This window comes from Salvia hispanica, chromosome 2 (genome assembly GCF_029641045.1).
Source record: "Salvia hispanica isolate PSC_SH4W2 chromosome 2, Shi_PSC_v1, whole genome shotgun sequence".
NCBI classification, from domain to species: Eukaryota; Viridiplantae; Streptophyta; class Magnoliopsida; order Lamiales; family Lamiaceae; genus Salvia; species Salvia hispanica.
In genome coordinates, this window is record NC_142693.1 from 60,067,499 (window position 1) to 60,086,137 (window position 18,639).

Here is an 18,639-nt window from a genome sequence, read left to right on the forward strand (position 1 = left end):
CCTAGCTTATTAAATTGATAATGGACGTTGCAAGTTTTAAAATATAATCTGTGTGCATGCAAGTGATGCATTTCGTGACTAGGTAGTAGGCATAAAATATAAACTCAATTCTCGACTAACTAAAAAAGTAAAAGTTAGACAATGATCATGGAATTTGGAGTACTCCTTCCCTTCCATAAAAATATGAATACTTTTTATTATCAATACTAGAGTGTATTTTACATTTGGAGATTATTCCAGTTCTTAATTTGGGTTTTGGCAATTTTGAAAAGAAATTCTTTGGCATCATCATCTTTACAAATTTAGTACTCCATATTCCACATAAAGACTAGATTTGTCAAGTCAAATTGGGGCTGGCTCACCCGAAAATGGAACCAGGCTTGAATGGGCACATGGATTTAAACAGTCTCCAATTAAGTCTATTTTAAACCCATGATATCCAAGCGAGCCCATGATAATGTCCACTACCATTTACCTTATATTTTAATTATATTTACTCTGTGCCACAAAATTATTTTTTTATTGCTCTTTGAATTTGACTGATCCAGAACATCATCCCTAGAGTTTGTTGGGTTGTGTGACTTTAGATGGAGCACGATTTTTGGGGTAATTTGTTGGTTCATTTGGAAGAGGAGGACAGTTTATTTTTAAAGGGGAAAGGGTGAGTCCGGAAGGAATTATGACCCAAATTAACAACATGGCCAAGACTATTTGGGATCTCAGCTTGACTAATGGTATTTGCATAGGAGCTACATGTACGTCTATGCCGATTGGACGACAACCTCCACTGGTGGATACAATCAAGTTACTAGGGATGTCAATCGGATCAGCCGATCGAGTTTTCGGGTCTGGCCTAACGGGTTGCGGGCTAATCGGGCCGTAATTTTATCGGACTATAAATTTTCAGCTCTAACCATGTAAATTTGGCGGGCTATTCGGGCCGGCCCACGAATTGCGGGCTACATTGACATCCCTACAAGTTACACATGCACACTTCCATTTAAGGAGGCTCGGAATGTGCTTTTGGCAGAGGCTTTTTTCAGATGCTCTAGGAGGGTGGAATAATGAGTTTGTTGTTAACATTGGGAGCTGCTCCATCTTGATGGTGGAAATTTCTATGAGTTAGAGTTGGCCGAGGCTCAGGGCTTTTGAATGCTACAGGTAAAGAGTTTTGTTGAGGTAATTTTGTTGGGTGTCAAAAGATCGGGGCTTATAGCTTTTCTAGATGAGTTTATATTTCAGAGGTTACACCTTTGAGGTTAACTATTAATTAGTTGATCAATGATAAAATAGATTTCTTACATGCTTTAGTTATGTTAGTTTCAGTGCCAGTTTTCCTTTAATTTACCAAAGAAAGAAATTATGTTTTCCATTCATTCTCGAAAAGATTTTTCTTAATAATTGTTTAATATAAACAATATGTTTACGTGTCTAAATCTAATCATCCTTTTTCTTGTCTCCCCCTATTTTACTTTAAATAATGGCAGAGTCCATGTAATGAAGTGGAACATTTCAAGTAAGTTGACTGGCTTTGCAATTCAGTGAAAGACAATAGCCGAATAGCGAATCTCTAAACAAGATCAAAATGTGCTGCGATCTGTTGGTTGTCATTTTCATACGATCAATTTTGTAAGAGTTAATTATCATTTCGCAAATAATTAAAGTCCGCCGAAAAAGGAAGAAAGTCTGGACTTTGAAACGCTAATGCGATGAGATAAAAACGATTTGTAACACAGAATTTCTAAAGTAGTAAATCTTTAAGCATGAGAAGAATTAAAAAACCCGGCACTCCAAATAAATAATTAAGTTGAATTATATTAACGTTTTCTAATTTTTTTTCATACAATAAATACCGAAGAAACGCATAATTCACCAAACATAAGAAACCAAAAAATGGGGACTTTTCTTCTTTACATCGCTGCCTTGATAGCAGCATGGGCCGTAGTTGTACTCTCACGGCGGAGGCGAGGCAAGTTCCCTCCGGGGCCCGTTCCCCTGCCGATATTCGGAAACGCCTTCCAAATCCGCGGGGACCCACACAAGTCCTTCGCGGAGCTGGCCAAAACCTACGGCCCTTTGATGTCCCTCCGCCTCGGGACACAAAACGCCGTCGTCATCTCATCCCCCGAGATTGCAATGGAGGTACTTCAGAAGCACGGCCAATCCTTCGCGAACCGATCCATCCCGGACGCAGCCAACAACCACGGCCACGAGAAGGTCTCGTGGAACGTGATGCCCGCGGACTCGGCCGGGTGGAAAAGAATACGGAAATTGGGAAGAGAGAAGCTCTTCTCTCATCAGGTTATAATATTTGTTTATTTTATGTTTAAATTGAACTAATAAATATTTGTATCCCCGCGTATTATAAATATTGAAAATATAAAATTATATTTATGATCAGGCGCTTCAACAAACTGAGGGGCAGCGTCAAGAGAGGCTGCGGAAGCTCGCTGAACACGTGCGTGGGTTCAGCGAGCGGGGCCAGGTGATGAACGTCGGGGAGGCGACGTTCACCACCATGATGGATCTGGTGTTCTCGACTCTCTTCTCTATCGATCTCACTGACTACGGCGACGCGAAAAAGGAGTTCAGGGAGCATATTAATTCCTTCACGAGGTATGCTGGGGTTCCGAATGCTTCGGATTTCTTTCCGGTCCTTGCACCGTTGGATCTGCAAGGGATCCGACGGAAGATCGGGTATCATCTTGGAAGCTTGCTGGATTTTGTGGATGGCATAATCGAGAAGCGAATCCGTGAACGAAAGGAATCTGATTACCAAAACAAGAATGATTTTCTTGATACACTCTTGGACATTGCGGAAGGAACAGAGTATGATTTGACTATCAAAGAAATCAGGCATTTTTGTGTGGTGAGTATCCGGCCAAGTTTGGTCAAATTATGGTTAATTGGAATATAAAATCACACACTTCAATTTATTTACTTAATTGCTCGTTCGTATGTAAAACAACGTCTTTTAGTCATGCTCAGATCGTTATCATAATTTTGGTGTCATGTCATTCTAACTCATTTACTTTATATTAGGACCTAATTATTGCTGGGGCTGACACAAGTGCAGCCACAACAGAATGGGCAATGGCGGAATTACTACTCCACCCTGATAAAATGGCAAAGCTCAAAGCTGAACTTAAGAGTGTTCTTGGAGATAAAAACTCTGTGGAAGGATCCGACATCTCGAAACTCCCATATTTGCAAGCCACAATCAATGAAGTGTTCCGTTGTCATCCGGTTGCGCCCCTATTAGGTCCCCGTGAGGCCGGGGAGGACACGCTTGTAAATGGCTACACAATACCCAAGAATGCAAAGGTAATTGTCAATTTTTGGGCAATTACTAGAGATCCAAACATATGGAAGAATCCTGAATCATTTGAGCCGGAAAGGTTTCTGGGTAAAGATACAAATTTCGAGGGCCAATATTTCGAGTTGATTCCATTTGGATCAGGGAGAAGGATTTGCCCCGGCATGCCACTGGCTAGTCGCATGCTATTCTGCATGGTGGCAACGTTGTGTCATAACTTTACTTGGGAACTTGAAGGAGGAGTTGAATCCAAACTACGACAAAGAGAAGATGTGTTTGGACTAGTACTGCAAAAAAGATTCCCCCTTAGAGCCAAACCTATCAATGTTTGATGGTTTTTTTAAGAATTGTCTCAATTAGTTTTCTATGTGCTGCTTAATAAATATAAAAATATAACGTAAAATACCATTGTAATAAGGGTTTCCGAACCTTATTAAATTTAGCAAATTAAACATGTTTATCATAAATTCTCAAATTGCTCCTCATGAAAGGTAACTTTATGAGGATAAATCTCAATTGTATGTGTTCGAACCAAGAAATTTGCCACAAAAAATATACTCCCTCCGTCCCACTTAAGATAACACACTTTCCTTTTTAATTTGTCGTTTTTTAGCTTTTCCGCGCTAGGTAGTTGGTTAGGATTAGTGGTCCTTTGTTGCTTTTCCCTTTGGTCTAGTCCAAATTTAGTAAGTTTCAGTCTGCTGTTTTTCATTCCAGGTGCACAAGTAGTTAATGTTTGCATATTTTCGCACATCATTTCCAGTATTGTTCAATTTGAGTCACACCCAATCTCTCAGTCAGTTTATTGTTTATATTTCAGTCAACCTATGTTAGTCTCAAGCCCATAAAACATGATAGCAAACCAACCCAGTCAAGATGTCATTGCAATTACACACGTCTCCTCCATCTCTATGAGATCGATCCTTACTCCTCTATAATAGCTAGTAGAAGTGAGTTGATGTTTTTTATACAAGGTTTAGGCATAGACCAACGACAAAACTAGATCTAAATATCCTCCTGGCCAAGTTGAAGCACTACACACACAACTTATATATTTGCACTAGCGCGCATCTTAAACCTGGACCTATCAAGTAGAATACACCCTACCACATATATAATGATAACAAGTACTCCCGATTAACTTAGATACTTTGAAAAAAAATGTTGATCTTCGTCAATAATAATTTTAGCGTAGTAACCATTATTCGTGAAATGGAGGATCCAGATTCCAGATTATATCTAGATTTATAGTATAATTTTCACAGGCGAATTTTTTTATTAATAATGAAAAATAATATTTACTGTGATGGCAATATAATATTGTCATGAATGGTAACATTATTTTCAATTTGTTACAAATCATTATTGTTGGAAGAAAATCCCATAGAATCAGAATGAGATCGCATAGAATCACGAGAAATATTGTGTAATTGATTGGAGAATATCATACCAAGAATACATTGTAAATTAGGTTTACCTTGTATAGAAAATAGCTAGCCTATAAATATGTAACTATGTTTATACCGTTCAGTGAATAAGAATGAACCCTTTCTACCGATTTCTACATGGTATCGGAGCAGAAAAACGATCCTAGGCTCAGAGAAATCTCATCATAGCCAATACCAATTCTCAACCTTTTTTAACCAAAACCAAATCCAGATAAATAGAACCCTACAACCAAAAAATGTCAGACACAGAAGAAGATACCAAAATCAACCCAGATAAAACGATAAGCTTGAGGAATAGCAAGAGCATTACCGTTGCCTTTAAACTGAATGGCAAGAACTATCCCCTTTGGTCACGGCTGATCAAAGTGAAGATTGGAGGCTGATGAGCCTACTCATACATCAAGAATGAACCACCGAACCCAGGGAGCAAGGGGTTCGACGAATGGGAGGAAAATGACTAGTGGTATTCTCATGGATCGTCGACAACATCGAAGACGACATTATCGCCGATTTTGCACATCACCAAACATCCAAAGCGCTGTGGGACAGCCTGGCGGTGACGTTCGAGAACAAGACAGACCGATATCTCATCTACAACCTGGAAGAACAAACAATATATATCTAACAGGGGAATGCGGACCTAGAAACGTACTACCGAAAGATCCATGGGCTGTGGTTCAACATCGATCGATGCCAAAAACAGCCAACCAGCTGCAGTGACAAAGGAATCGACCAATTCCGAGTACACTCCAGCGAGAAACGGCTGATTAAGTTTCTGACGGGATTGAATCAGGAATATGATTTAATTCAGCGAGAGATGAAGGAGGAGCCCACCCCATCAGTTGAGGCTGCCTACGGAATGGTGAAGAAGGAGGCGGCTCGACTCAATATCATGCCACCGGCATCTTCTACATCAACTGGAGGAGCTCTTGGAATAACCGATTCATCACTTGGGGGGGAGATCGGACACAGACTCGCTGCTCAAAGTCAATGCCCATAAAACCGCACACCGCCATGCCCTGCCGCCATCGGCCGATCGGGAAATCGGCCGGACACCTCCAAACTTTGGTGCTCTCACTGTGGGAAGCAGAAACACACATGGGAAACGTGCTTCAAGCGATTAGGCTACCCAGAGTGGTGGGAGGAACGCCAAAGGGCACGATCGGCGCCGGCCCAGGCAAAATTAGCCATCGGGGCAGGCGGTGAAGGGAATTCGCGGAAGAACGATGAGGAAACCACTGGGCAGGGGACCGGAGTCCTATCGGAGAGTCAGCCGACCGGCGGCAACGTGCGGGGCGCCGAAAATTATGCAGTGCGAACGGAGCCGACTGGAGGCGGCGGTAAAGGGTTTGGTGCTCAACAAAACCCTAAGTGCTTATCTTCTTATTACTTTGACATTAGATCCCCAGAAAATGAAAATTATAAAAGAGAACCCCACTCTATTAAATTCGACCCCCCTGACTTCCTAAAAACGAAGAATAGACCCCCATGTGTCCATAAATTGCATAACTGCCCCAATTTTGTGTCTGTTAACTGATTTACACCCTTACGTGAGATTTCCGCTGCGTTTCATGTTTCTAGTAATGAAAACACTAAAGGATGTATATTTGATTGTGGGGCGACTGATACCATGACTGAAGGAACTGGCAGCGGAAGCGCTCATATAAATCAATTACATAATAATTTTGATCTATTTAGCTGATTATTTAGACAAATTCTATTCGCGTAATAATCACATGTATCATGCTCATAACTCAAATAAAACATGCTTTAAATTTAATTGAAACCTAAAACATGCTTTTCTACGGTTTAGCCATCATACCTTGATGATTCTCCAAAGAATCGAAGATAGCTAGCGCCTTCTCCACGTGAAGATCTTTAGTACAAAACCACAGATCTTCTGTCTGGTTCCCGGACTATAAACTGATATCAGAATGGGCTGATCTCACCAGTATACTAGGACTTAAATAAAGAATACGAAAATCCTTTCCCTCGGAGGAGAGAAAATCGCCCCTTGTCTATGTAGAGAGGGGGGCGAAAATTTTAGAGAAAAATAAGTTATATTTTCTGTCTCCTTTATTCTCCTATTTATAATAAGTCACATATTGGGCCCAGACAGGGATCTATGGAAGGCTTTGGATATGAGCTCTTCCAATTTGCTTTTTACTAATTAAATTAAACCCAATTTAATATAAGCTTATAATTGGAATATTACGAGCAGCCACTACAGAAGTAATATTGCACTCCCCATCCAAATCCGAAATTATAAGTACTTCAGGTTTCCATTATTTGATATTTATTTTCCGCGCTTAAGATAGAAACATCCATTATTTAATTATTGTCTGCTATGGACTTAATTAATTAATATCTTATTTATTCCAAGAGAGGACTCAGCAAGAAAATCTCATTTATTATTCATAGAGTAATCAAACTCCAACTAGCTAGGTTCCGAATAATAAAACCTTATTTCAAGCTCCTCTTGAGGATGTTATCAAACGAGACTCACCTCGCGCACGATTCAACATAATAGCAATCCTAGCACCGCTAGATATTAATCACCACTGCCCAATATACCAGGATTATTGGGTTGCGAAAAAACCCGCACCATTTGGTAAGTCAAAGTAGTGCATAATCAATACCGTATGCTCAATGCTAACGTACATTGATTAAGAAATAACAATTTACAAGACCTCGTCTTCTAGTAGATAGCATAAAGACTGTGTCGCTGTTAGATCCATTCAGTGCTATACCACACCAACGTCATCTTTATTTCAGTAAGGCTTATAAATAATCGGACTGGCATTGCAACCTTTCACGATAGGTAGTCTAAGCCTATCTAGGTTGTGAAATTCTTCTTTTTCTTTGTTTAGAACTGACCGTGTTACCTTAAAGTGAACGACGCTCACAACCGGTCTACTAAAACAAAGACTTAGATTTTGTTAAGTTACTTATACATTTAAACATGTAATAAACATCCATTAAATGTAAAACATAACAACATTATGAAAAAAATAATCTGTTTATTCCTTTGGAAAATAAAATAAGAGTTTTAACGTATTCAATCACTCGAAAGGTGATTTCTAGTATACAAACTCTAACAATGACACCCTATAGGAATGATTTTATTGATTTACATGATGATATTACTAGATCATATATTAAGACTGCGAATGGGGAGTTTATCACTGTTGTGGGGTCGGGTACAATTAAAATATCACCCACTTTCCGGCTCACGAATTTTTAATATGTTCCCACTTTACCCCAGAGATTAATGTCTATTAGTCATGTGACTAAAGAGCTGAATTGCACACTTCTGATGTATCCCGACTTTTGTATTCTGCAGGATATTCTGACGAGGAGGATTCTTGGGCGTGACACTGAGAAACAAGGACTCTATTATGTGGACGAGATAGCTCAAACTAGCAGTGTAATGTTGGCTCACGGATCCACGAAACAGGAAACTTGGCTCTGGCACCGAAGACTAGGACACCCTTCTCCTGGTTACTTTAAATTGCTTTATCCGAACCTTTCAATTCCTTTTGATTTTTCATGTGAAACTTGTGTTTTGGCCAAGAGCCATAGACAGTCATTTAAACATACAAACACTCGTATGAAATCCATGTTTTCGTTAGTACATTCTGATGTTTGGGGTCATGCCCCGATTATTGGTGGGAATGGTTTTCGATATTATGTGATTTTTGTTGATGATTGCACTGGAATGACGTGTATATATTTTTTGAAAAACAAATCTGGCGTGTTTGATAGATTTATTTCCTTCTTTAAGATGATCCAAACACAATTCCACACCACTATCAAAACCCTTAGGTCAGATAATGGGAGGGAGTTTGTCAACAGTGAAATGACTCGTTTTTGTAAAGAAAAAGGTGTAATCCACCAAACCTCTTGTGTTTATACACCTGAACAAAATGGGGTAGCAGAATGGAAAAATAGGACAATCCTAGAAATGACCCGAGCTATAATGATCGATTCCAAAGTTCCCAAATATTTCTGGCCGGAAGCTATTGCTACATCCATTTACCTCATAAATCGCCTACCCACCAAGACCTTAAACATGAAAACCCCTCGTGATACACTATCCAAACAAGCCAAGATACCTGAACACTTGAACCTCTAGTCCAAAGTTTTTGGTTGTTCTGTTTACACCCATATTCCAAAACATGAGAGAACCAAATTGTCACCGTGTTCAACCAAATGTGTCTTCGTGCGCTATGGGGTAAATCAAAACGGGTACAGATGCTTCGATCCCCACACTCGAAAAATTACCACCACTATGAACTGCAATTTCCTTGAAACCGAATTTTTCTATGACACCCACCTTAGTAGTCAGGGGGAGAAAGGTCCAGATAATACCAAGGACTATCTAAGTTGGGTTGTGCCACTGCCAAGCTCCTCGATCGAGGGTCCAACAGATCTAGTGATAGTCACTGTTGGCCAGCTGTCTCGCCACCAGAGTCATCTAATCCGCCCCCTAGCAATCCTTCTCCGACGATATCCGAGGTAACTCCCGAACCAAATACTGATGAAGATTCAATTATTACTAATCCGGTGGATACAGAACTCCAAGGAGAAGATAACACTGTGGATGGAGACACCGGAAGATATGCACTTCCCTACCGAAGTACATGAGGAATTTCCCCGAAGCGATATTCTCCTGAAAAGATTGGAAAGAAAAGTCGCTATGGCGTGGCAAACTTTGTGCAAGTAAATCTGACTAAAATGACCGGTGCTTTTGAAGCTATACTGTTCTCCACTGATGCAGATTGGGCAGGGAATCCGAATGATAGGAAGTCTACTGCCGGGTATTTTACCTTTGTAGGAGGTAACCTTGTGACATGGAGAAGCAAAAAGCAGAAGGTAGTAGCGCTTTCGAGTGCAGAAGCAGAGTTCAGAGGAATCAAGAAAGGACTAACGAAGATTTTATGGCTTTGGCGACTTATGACGGAATTGGACCTTCGGTCAGTCCTTACTTGCAAATTGTTCTGTAATAACAAGGCAGCCATAAGTATCTCTGAAAATCCAGTTCAACACGATAGAACGAAGCATGTGGAAGTAGATCGGCACTTCATAAAAGAGAATCTTGAAGCGAAAGTGGTAGAAATGCCATATGTTAAATATGAAGATCAACTGGCCGACATCTTGACAAAGGCGGTGGATTCAAAGTCTTTCAGAGGAGTACTGTGCAAGCTAAGTATCGGGAACTCAGTCACTTAGCTTGAGGGAGAGTGTTGAAAAAAAATCCCATAGAATCAGAATGAGATCACATAGAATCAAGGGAAATATTGTGTAACTGATTGGAGAATATCGTACCAAGAATACATTGTAAATTAGGTTTACCTTGTATAGAAAATAGCTAGCCTATAAATATGTAACTATGCTTATACCGTTCAGTGAATAAGAATGAACCACCCTTTCTACCGATTTCTATAATTATTGATGAAGATAATATTGTTACTCCTATTTTTTTCTGATTAAAAGCAAAACTCCATATTGTTACTCCTATTTTGTATCATTTTGGCGGCATGGCCGAGCGGTAAGGCGGGGGCTGCAAATCCTTTTTCCCCAGTTCAAATCCGGGTGTTGCCTAAATCACCAAAAAACTCGAAATCATAATCGATTTATTGGATTGGTTTCTCAATTGCTAGTGCTAGAACCAATCCATAAATAGTTAAAGCTTCCATAAAAGCTAAACTAAGCAATAGAGTACCTTGTATTTTTCCCTCTGCCTCGGGCTGTCTCGCGATACTCTCTACGGCTTGACCCGCAGCAGTCCCTTGACCAACCCCAGGTCCAATAGAAGCAAGCCCTACAGCCAATCCAGCAGCAATAACGGAAGCAACAAAAATCAGTGGATTCATGATAAATTCCTCGTACTAACAAAAATAAATTGTTAATGATACAATCAACCAATGAATTAAATCAGAACTACTTCGATATCTCTTTTTTGATTTCTATTCACAAAGTTTTTGTGAATCCATAGACCTTTAGTTCTTCCATTTCTTGGTTCCGAACTGTTATTTCAATTCTTACGTCTTTTCTTGATTTCATCTCTTTTTTTCAACCAATTTACAGCCCGAACGATATGAAAGGACTTCTATTGGAACCCCATACACAGTGGTGGGGCAAATGAAATATTTCTTTAGTTCATATACAACTAGCAATATCTAATATCACATATACATGTCTTTCTTCCATAACGTAAACCATTAGATTCAATCGGATTTTGGAATCAATCCGTTTTTTCAGGAATCCCATTTTTTGAAAAAAAAAAATTTCGCTTCCGTTTTGTTTATCATTATTCCAGCGGAATACAATCTAAATAGGCAAATAAAATTGATTAGCGCGAATTATTGCATAGAAAAAGATTATTTTATTAATCTAAGTTCATGCAATTTATTATTTTTCAATATTTTGTTCAAAGTGGATAAAGAATCAAAGTGGAGCAACTCTAGGACAGATCGGTCAAATCGTCTTTGGACCGTTGGAGATGGGGTTACTTCAATTCAATATCCTCATAAAATTACCTTAATGTTATATATCCATTGAAAAGAAAATAATTTAAATTCATAGAGTTATGTAAAATTAAAAATTTTGAGATAATATTTATGAAAGAGAAAATGATTAGCTTATTTGTAGCATAATAACATAATAAACTGCACACTAGTGTTTTTTCGTATGGACAAAAATATCCTCAAAATGATATGGACTTTCAATGAAAATGACATGAATCTAGATCAAACCAAGATCATTTATTTTCAAATCAAAGAGTTTAAATTAGTAATTGAGTAATTAATGGGGAGTTCTAGGATAATTATAGTTTAAATTAGTAATTGAGTTATGAATGAGGAGTCTTTAGGATAAGTATACGTGCACATTTGAATGGGTCTCACTTCTCATTTTTTAAAGTCGTCTAAACAGATTTGTGAGTTAATAAATACAAGCTTCCACAACCAACTAATTATAAAAATAATGTAAGAATAATTTGTGTACTAGTGGTGCATGAAACTCAATCAATGACCAATCAATAAAGTGAATATCACACATTTATTGTATTGACCACCCTCATTTATTCTTGAATTTTATTTTTTTTATATCCAACATAAAATATCTATTTGACTATTGATAAGGCTAATTTCATGCATCGGTTATATAGTGAAAAACGTCACATTTTGCTGAGTCTAATACGGTTTCTAAGCCAGATGTGTGACAAAATCGCTAGATCAAGGAGATGCTGGAGGAAACAATCTAGCAAAGGAATGAAGTAGAAATGAGCAGGAACTAAGGAAAAAGGAGGCTTGAAGAAGGGAGTCAGTAGCTGAGGGCAACAAAGTCTATCTATACCTCGCTGGGCCCCACTCCAACGCCTATAAATAGAAGAGCATGCAACGCACAAATTATCACTCTTTTCGCTCACTCTTAGCTCACACACAACACACACTTGGGAATGGGAGATTTGGGGTAGTTTCGGTTCCGAGGGGTTTATTCTTCAGAAATTTCAGTCGTAACACCGTCCGCGTGAGGGCGAAGATACAATCTCTTTAAATTTCAGTTTGTGTTGCACTTTTACGGTCGAACTTCACTTTTGGGAGTCGATTTGGTTGTTGATGCTACTGATTATCTATTCACTTCTGTTAGTTTGCGTTTATCTGTGATTTTTCAAGTTGATTTACATAGATCCTGCTGTTGAGAGTTTATTTTCACAAGTTATATGTCGATCTCTGTTTTGGTTGCCGTGGTGCTCGATCAGGGAATTTGGTGATAGATCTGTGGTTTGTTGATTGATTGGAGTTTGTTGTTTAAATCTGAAGTTATGAAATGTTTCTTTTGGCTGGAGTTTGTGTCGGACGCTTGGATCCGGAGTGGATTTAGTGTCCGAGGTTGGATCTGAACAGGGGAGGTCGAGTTGTGCATGATTTTGAGTTTTCCGCTTACTTTCTGTTTTACCTCGTCTAGCATCCTTAGATCTGTTAGTTTTTCTTATTGTTCTTCATCAAAATGATTTTAATTCAGTCTGCTCTGTTCCGATTTCGCTCATGCTGTTTTTCTTCTGAGTTTTTACGCAATTTGGTTGAAGAAGATAATGTCGCTGTTAGTTAGTACCAGAGTTAGTTGTTTTTCTAGCTTTTCATCCGTACTCTGCTTTTTCAGTTATGGTCCCCACAGTCAGTTTGTTACCCAAATCTAGGTAATTAGAGCAGTTTCTTAGATCCAGTGATTGTTCGGTTTAATTTTCGTGCGTGCTTTTACTGTTTCGCCTAGGTCTAGCTGTTAGCGTAGCAGTTTAAATTCCCAAGTTAAGTTTATTTTCCTCAACCCAAAAAAATGCGTGGCAGCAGCCAACCCCAAAAACAAGCCCAAATCCTTGAACATGATTGTTACGCATCCATCTCTGTGGGATCGATCCCTACTTCCCTATGCTAGATTTAGTAAAGTGGTTGAGGATTTTTCTTTGAAAGAGTGCTCTGTGTGTCCGACGACCTGGATTTTCCGACGACCAACGAGTTCCTAGACCGCGTGATCTAGTGGATTTACTAGACCAAGAAAACCTGTTATATTCTTTCTGTGCACATAGCGTGTTAACCAACCTAACCGGTTCTTTTCAACTATGTATTACAGACGCATACTTTAAATAATGAACGTCAAGTTTGAATGTGAACCACCTTATCACACGTGTTGTGTCATTTTCATGTATTAATTTTTTAACTTGATGAGCTTGCTCTTAGTCAATGGAGGGTATTTTTTTCAAATAGAGCCATTTCATAAATAATTAAGTCACTTAGTCTATCAAATAGAGCCATTTCAAAAATAATTAAGTCACTATTATAAGTATTAAATAAGAGTCACAAAATAAAGAAATTGCTTTTCATTCGATAATTACAAGTCTACCTATTTCAGTCACTATACTAGTTGAATGGTTGGGTCCAATACCAAAAAGAAAAGGCGCAAATGAGACTTTAAATCTCAAACATCTCGAAATGGCAAAATGAAATATTTTTTTTACGGATCATAGGTTTGTTGATATGTGAATCCACCGTGCAATCTTGGTTCTATACTATATGTGACGTGACATGTGACACGTATAATGCAATATGAGTTTTAATGCACAATTGGTAAATGAGAGAGATGAAGAGAAAAATTGATAAACTAAGAGAGAGAGAAAGAGAAAAAATAGGAAAAATAGTGTTATAAGATAGAAAATTTAGAAAGTTTTTTTTTTAATGGACATACCATAATAGAAATAGTTTCTATTTTAAGGGGCAAATGTAGTATAATGGCAAACTAATACTTTATAAATACCGCAACCCTTCTATATCAATAATGCAAATTAAACATTCTATGTCTATAATGTAAAAAATAATGTCTATAATGCAATTCGTCCATATTTTATAATGTAATATGCGGAAGTCTATCTACATTGTCCGCTAATATTTTTTTTTATCATTATAGCATTTATAATTTTGCGTTATACGTGCCACATGGCTGGATGAGGTTCAAAGTACGTTATGACTTTAGGATTAGTTATTTTTTAGGGCTATTATTCAAAAAAAACATTCTCATTTGTGGATGAAAAAGAGAAATATAGTCTCATTCTCGTGATAATGCGCAATTGATAAGGTATGAAAAACAAAGAGAAAAATTCATAAAATAAAAGAGATGATATGAAAAAATGGCTAAAATATTTTTATAAATAAAATGTGAAAGAAAAAGAAAATAGAATTTATTTTTCGGGAATATGTTGATAGTATTTTTCTATAGTATTTACTTAATAGGTCTACTATGCGAATAAACAATAAATATGTTAACATTTAAAATGACATGTGCCGTGTCAAAAATAATACTGTCTCCGTTAAAAATGAATATATTCATTTAAAAATAATATCTTACTTTTTCCTTTCTTATACTTTACCATCTCCACTTGAACTCAATATACATATCATTTTCTTAAATTCCTTGTTCAAAGAAATCCATCACTTGTAGTGGAACGAAAAAAATATTTACGATCTACGTACTATGTTACGATATTTTATTTTCATTTTTCAGTTTTATACAATGATTTTATTTTAATATTATGGGACTTACAAGTTTAGGTTCATTCTCAAATGAACATATCATTTCTAGATATATTATACTATCTTCGTCCGTAAAAAATAAATTAGACACTTACTACTAATAATATGAATTCCACAATTCACTAACACTATTTCTATCACATTTTCCATGCCCTAATGGTTTATATTATGATATGCAATTTTAATTTATCTAGAACATGGTAATTTTATGATAAAACAGAGGCTAATTTTATCTTTGATTTGGTTGTTTATTCAATTAAAATACTAAGATAATATTAAGTATAGTATAGTAGACATGTAGTCATGTAGACTAGTAGATAATGATTATTTTGGTAATCTAAAAATATAATAATACTCCTATCCGGGAAAAATAGAAAATATGCAAAGGAACGTGAAATTTGGTCGACTAATTAAAAAAATATAAATATTCACATTGGAGATTGGTACTCCATCCATCCGCCATTTATTATAGTCATATCTTGACTCGCCACTTAGCTTTAAGAAATTGTTTAACTTTGTGAAGAAAAATGAAAAAAAATAAGTTAATGAAAAGTGGATCTCACTTTTTTATATTGATTTTATAATAAACTGTAAGTATAATGATATAGATGAAGGTGGGTCCTCTCACCTAAAATAGAAAAATACAAATGACACTTTAAATCACAAACATCTCAAAATAGCAAAATGAGATATTTATTTTTACGGAAGGAGTATTATTCAGATAATCTATCTACCGTTTACTAATATTATTATTTTATATATCAATCTTTTATCACCTACTCCTTATATGATCTGATCAAGGGCTAGGGAGATAGAGAAAATGTTTACATAGAGTTGAAAGATTCTTTTTATTTGTTTTTAAATTTCACGAATTAAAAACAACATTGTTTAGTACACGGTTATCTATCACTTAGTCAAGAATTGCTAAAAAAGTGCAATATGTCATTGTTAGTTAATAATCAAACCCACCAAAGTATAGTTAATTCCTCAGAATAGAAAAGCCAACTGTGATAATTCAATTAGTATTAGATATATACACTCATAGTAAATACTATATTCAAACATATGATTTACATAAGACATATATAGTAAATTCACTGGATTATACAACTACATAATATTTTGAGCCCGAAAATTGTTACAGCTGGGTTATGCGGGTTATAATAATCTATCATTTGCATCTCACCACGTCAAAACTGTGTTGTAATAAAACAATTTAAAATGCTAGTCAAACTATGTTAGTCTATGCAGAAATGCTAGCAGCATAATTAAGGGGTTTTTCTAATCCATTGCCAACCTTCAAACTGCTAATAAATTTATGTTTTAAGATTATAAACACAAAAAAACACTATTAAACAACCTAGACTACTCTCTTCGTCCCACGTTAGGAGTTTCATTGACTTTTCTGCGCTCGTTTTATAAAAATGATATTCCCTCTTTTTGCGAATAGGAGTCTCGTTTTTCCATTTTGTTCCTTCCACGAATAGGTGTCCCGGTTCATAATTATCATAAACGGTAAAAAATCTCACATTCCACTCACATATCATTTAAAACTAATATATACACAAGTGAGACCCCTATTTCAAACATTCTTCCACCAACTTTTTTTAACATTTCTTAAAACCCGTGCCAAAAAGAAATGTGACTTCTATTAATGGAAAAATGTTAAGTAAAAGAGAGAATAATAGAGAAGTATTAAGCAGGACAAACCAAGTCAATTCAATTCCCTAAGTCAACTAAAATAAAATATTACTGAAATCATATAAGAAAAATAAATTGAAACTATGCTATTCAAACAAGTCTATGAACTCATGACTTTCTATATATAAATAAACAAGAGGCATCCAAAAAGAAAACAAACCAACCAAAAATGCAACTCTTGATTGTTCTATCCCTTGGGTTCCTAGCAGCATGCCTCGTCTACTTAAGGTGGCAACCGCGTAGCAACGGCAAGTCCCCTCCGGGCCCCCCTCGTCTTCCGATAATCGGAAACATGCTCCAACTCGGCCGAAACCCCCACAAGTCCCTCGCCCGCCTCTCCAAAACCTACGGCCCCTTGATGTCCCTCAAGCTCGGCAACCAGCTCGCCACAGTCGTCTCGTCGCCCGAACTAGCAAAAGAAGTGCTCCATAAACAAGGCCTCGTGTTCGCGAAGGCCTTCACGCCGATCGCGGTGTGCGTGCTCGGCCACGACGAGGTCTCGATGCCCATGATCCCCGCCAGCTCCGATCAATGGAAGAAACTGCGAAGAATAGCAAGAGAGAAGCTCTTCTCCAATCCAGCTCTCCAAGCCAGCCAAGAAATCCGGCAGGAGAGGCTGCGAAAGCTCGTCGAATACATCACTAAGTGCAGCGGAGAGGGCCGAGCAATGAACGTCGGAGAAGCCACCTTCACCACCATGACAAATCTCATGTTTGCTACCATTTTCTCCATCGAACTCGTCGAGTACGCCTCCACCGATGCTGCTGCTCCTAAATCGGAATTCAGGGAGCATGTTAACGCTATCACGAGGTACATAGGCGTTCTGAATGTCGCCGATTTCTTCCCCATCTTTGCTCCTTTGGATCCACAAGGATTGAGGCGAAAGCTCACTTATCACCTCGGTAGTCTGCTCGAGTTGGTGCAGGGTTTCATTGATGAGCGGTTGCAGGCACGAACGGCGTCGTCTTACCGGAAGAAGACGGATTTCCTCGAAACCTTACTTGACATCTCTCAAGGAAATGAGTATGATTTAAGTGTTAGAGAGATTAAGCATCTGTTGGTGGTACGTAACTTACTACTTTTTAATTTGTTATATTATTGGGAAATTGTTGAAAAATTATGGTATGACCTGCAACTTTGAAAATCGGCTAAAAAAATTGTAACGTTTGAATTAGTTCACACGGATTTTTTCGCGACATGGTATTTGTGAACAATCTGAATTTCATGATTTTTCAGGTTGTTTTTTAAATGCGTGGGATGAGCCTGAATTTGACAAAAATTCTAAATTTAGTGCCAAGATTTGTCCAACACTTTGGCCTTTGTTTTTTCTATATTTAGTGATGAGTTAGTTCTAACTCATCTTCTATACACATCAGGATTTAATTATTGCTGGATCAGACACAAGTGCAGCCACATCGGAATGGGCAATGGTGGAATTACTACTCCACCCGGAAAAAATGGCGAAGCTGAAAGCAGAACTCAAGAGAGTTCTTGAAGGGAAGAAAATAGTGGAAGAGACCGACATCTCGCGACTTCCATACTTACAAGCCACCATCAAAGAATTGCTCCGATACCACCCTGTCGCGCCACTATTATCTCCACATGTCGTGGAATGGGAAATGCAAGTGAGTGGATATACAATCCCTAAAGACACTAAGGTATTTGTCAACTTTTGGGCAATTTCCAGAGATCCAAACATATGGAAGAATCCAGATAGTTTTGAGCCTGAGCGATTTTTGGATAGTGAAATAGATTTTCGAGGGCAACATTATGAGTTGATCCCCTTCAGTTCAGGGCGGAGAAATTGCCCTGGCATGCCGCTAGCTAGTCGCATGCTTCCATGCATGATCGCAACAATGTGTCATAACTTCGACTGGAAACTTGAAAAGGGGGCCGAATCGAAACAACTCCAAAGAGAAGATGTGTTTGGGCTAGCTCTACAAAAAAAAATCCCCCTAAGAGCTATTCCCATCAAGGTTTAATGCCAGTTAATGTATTGTATATGATTGCGTAATTGATGTGAAATAAATTAGCTTAATACGTTATGCTTGCTTAAGAAATAATAAGGGAGAAATAAATTGGCTTA

At 37.7% G+C, this 18,639-nt stretch overlaps 2 protein-coding genes across 2 annotated transcripts; both read left to right on the forward strand.

Annotated features, from left to right (window-relative positions):
- The first annotated feature begins 1,735 nt into the window (after window positions 1-1,735).
- LOC125202661 (carnosic acid synthase-like) lies at window positions 1,736-3,753 on the forward strand. The gene is made up of 3 exons (XM_048101106.2): window positions 1,736-2,301; window positions 2,402-2,869; window positions 3,043-3,753. The coding sequence occupies exons 1-3, from the start codon at window positions 1,894-1,896 to the stop codon at window positions 3,646-3,648; spliced, it is 1,482 nt and encodes a 493-aa protein (XP_047957063.1). The 5' UTR covers window positions 1,736-1,893; the 3' UTR covers window positions 3,649-3,753.
- A 12,963-nt stretch (window positions 3,754-16,716) lies between these two features.
- On the forward strand, window positions 16,717-18,639 carry LOC125219893 (carnosic acid synthase-like). The gene is made up of 2 exons (XM_048121988.2): window positions 16,717-17,616; window positions 17,930-18,639. The coding sequence occupies exons 1-2, from the start codon at window positions 16,723-16,725 to the stop codon at window positions 18,533-18,535; spliced, it is 1,500 nt and encodes a 499-aa protein (XP_047977945.1). The 5' UTR covers window positions 16,717-16,722; the 3' UTR covers window positions 18,536-18,639.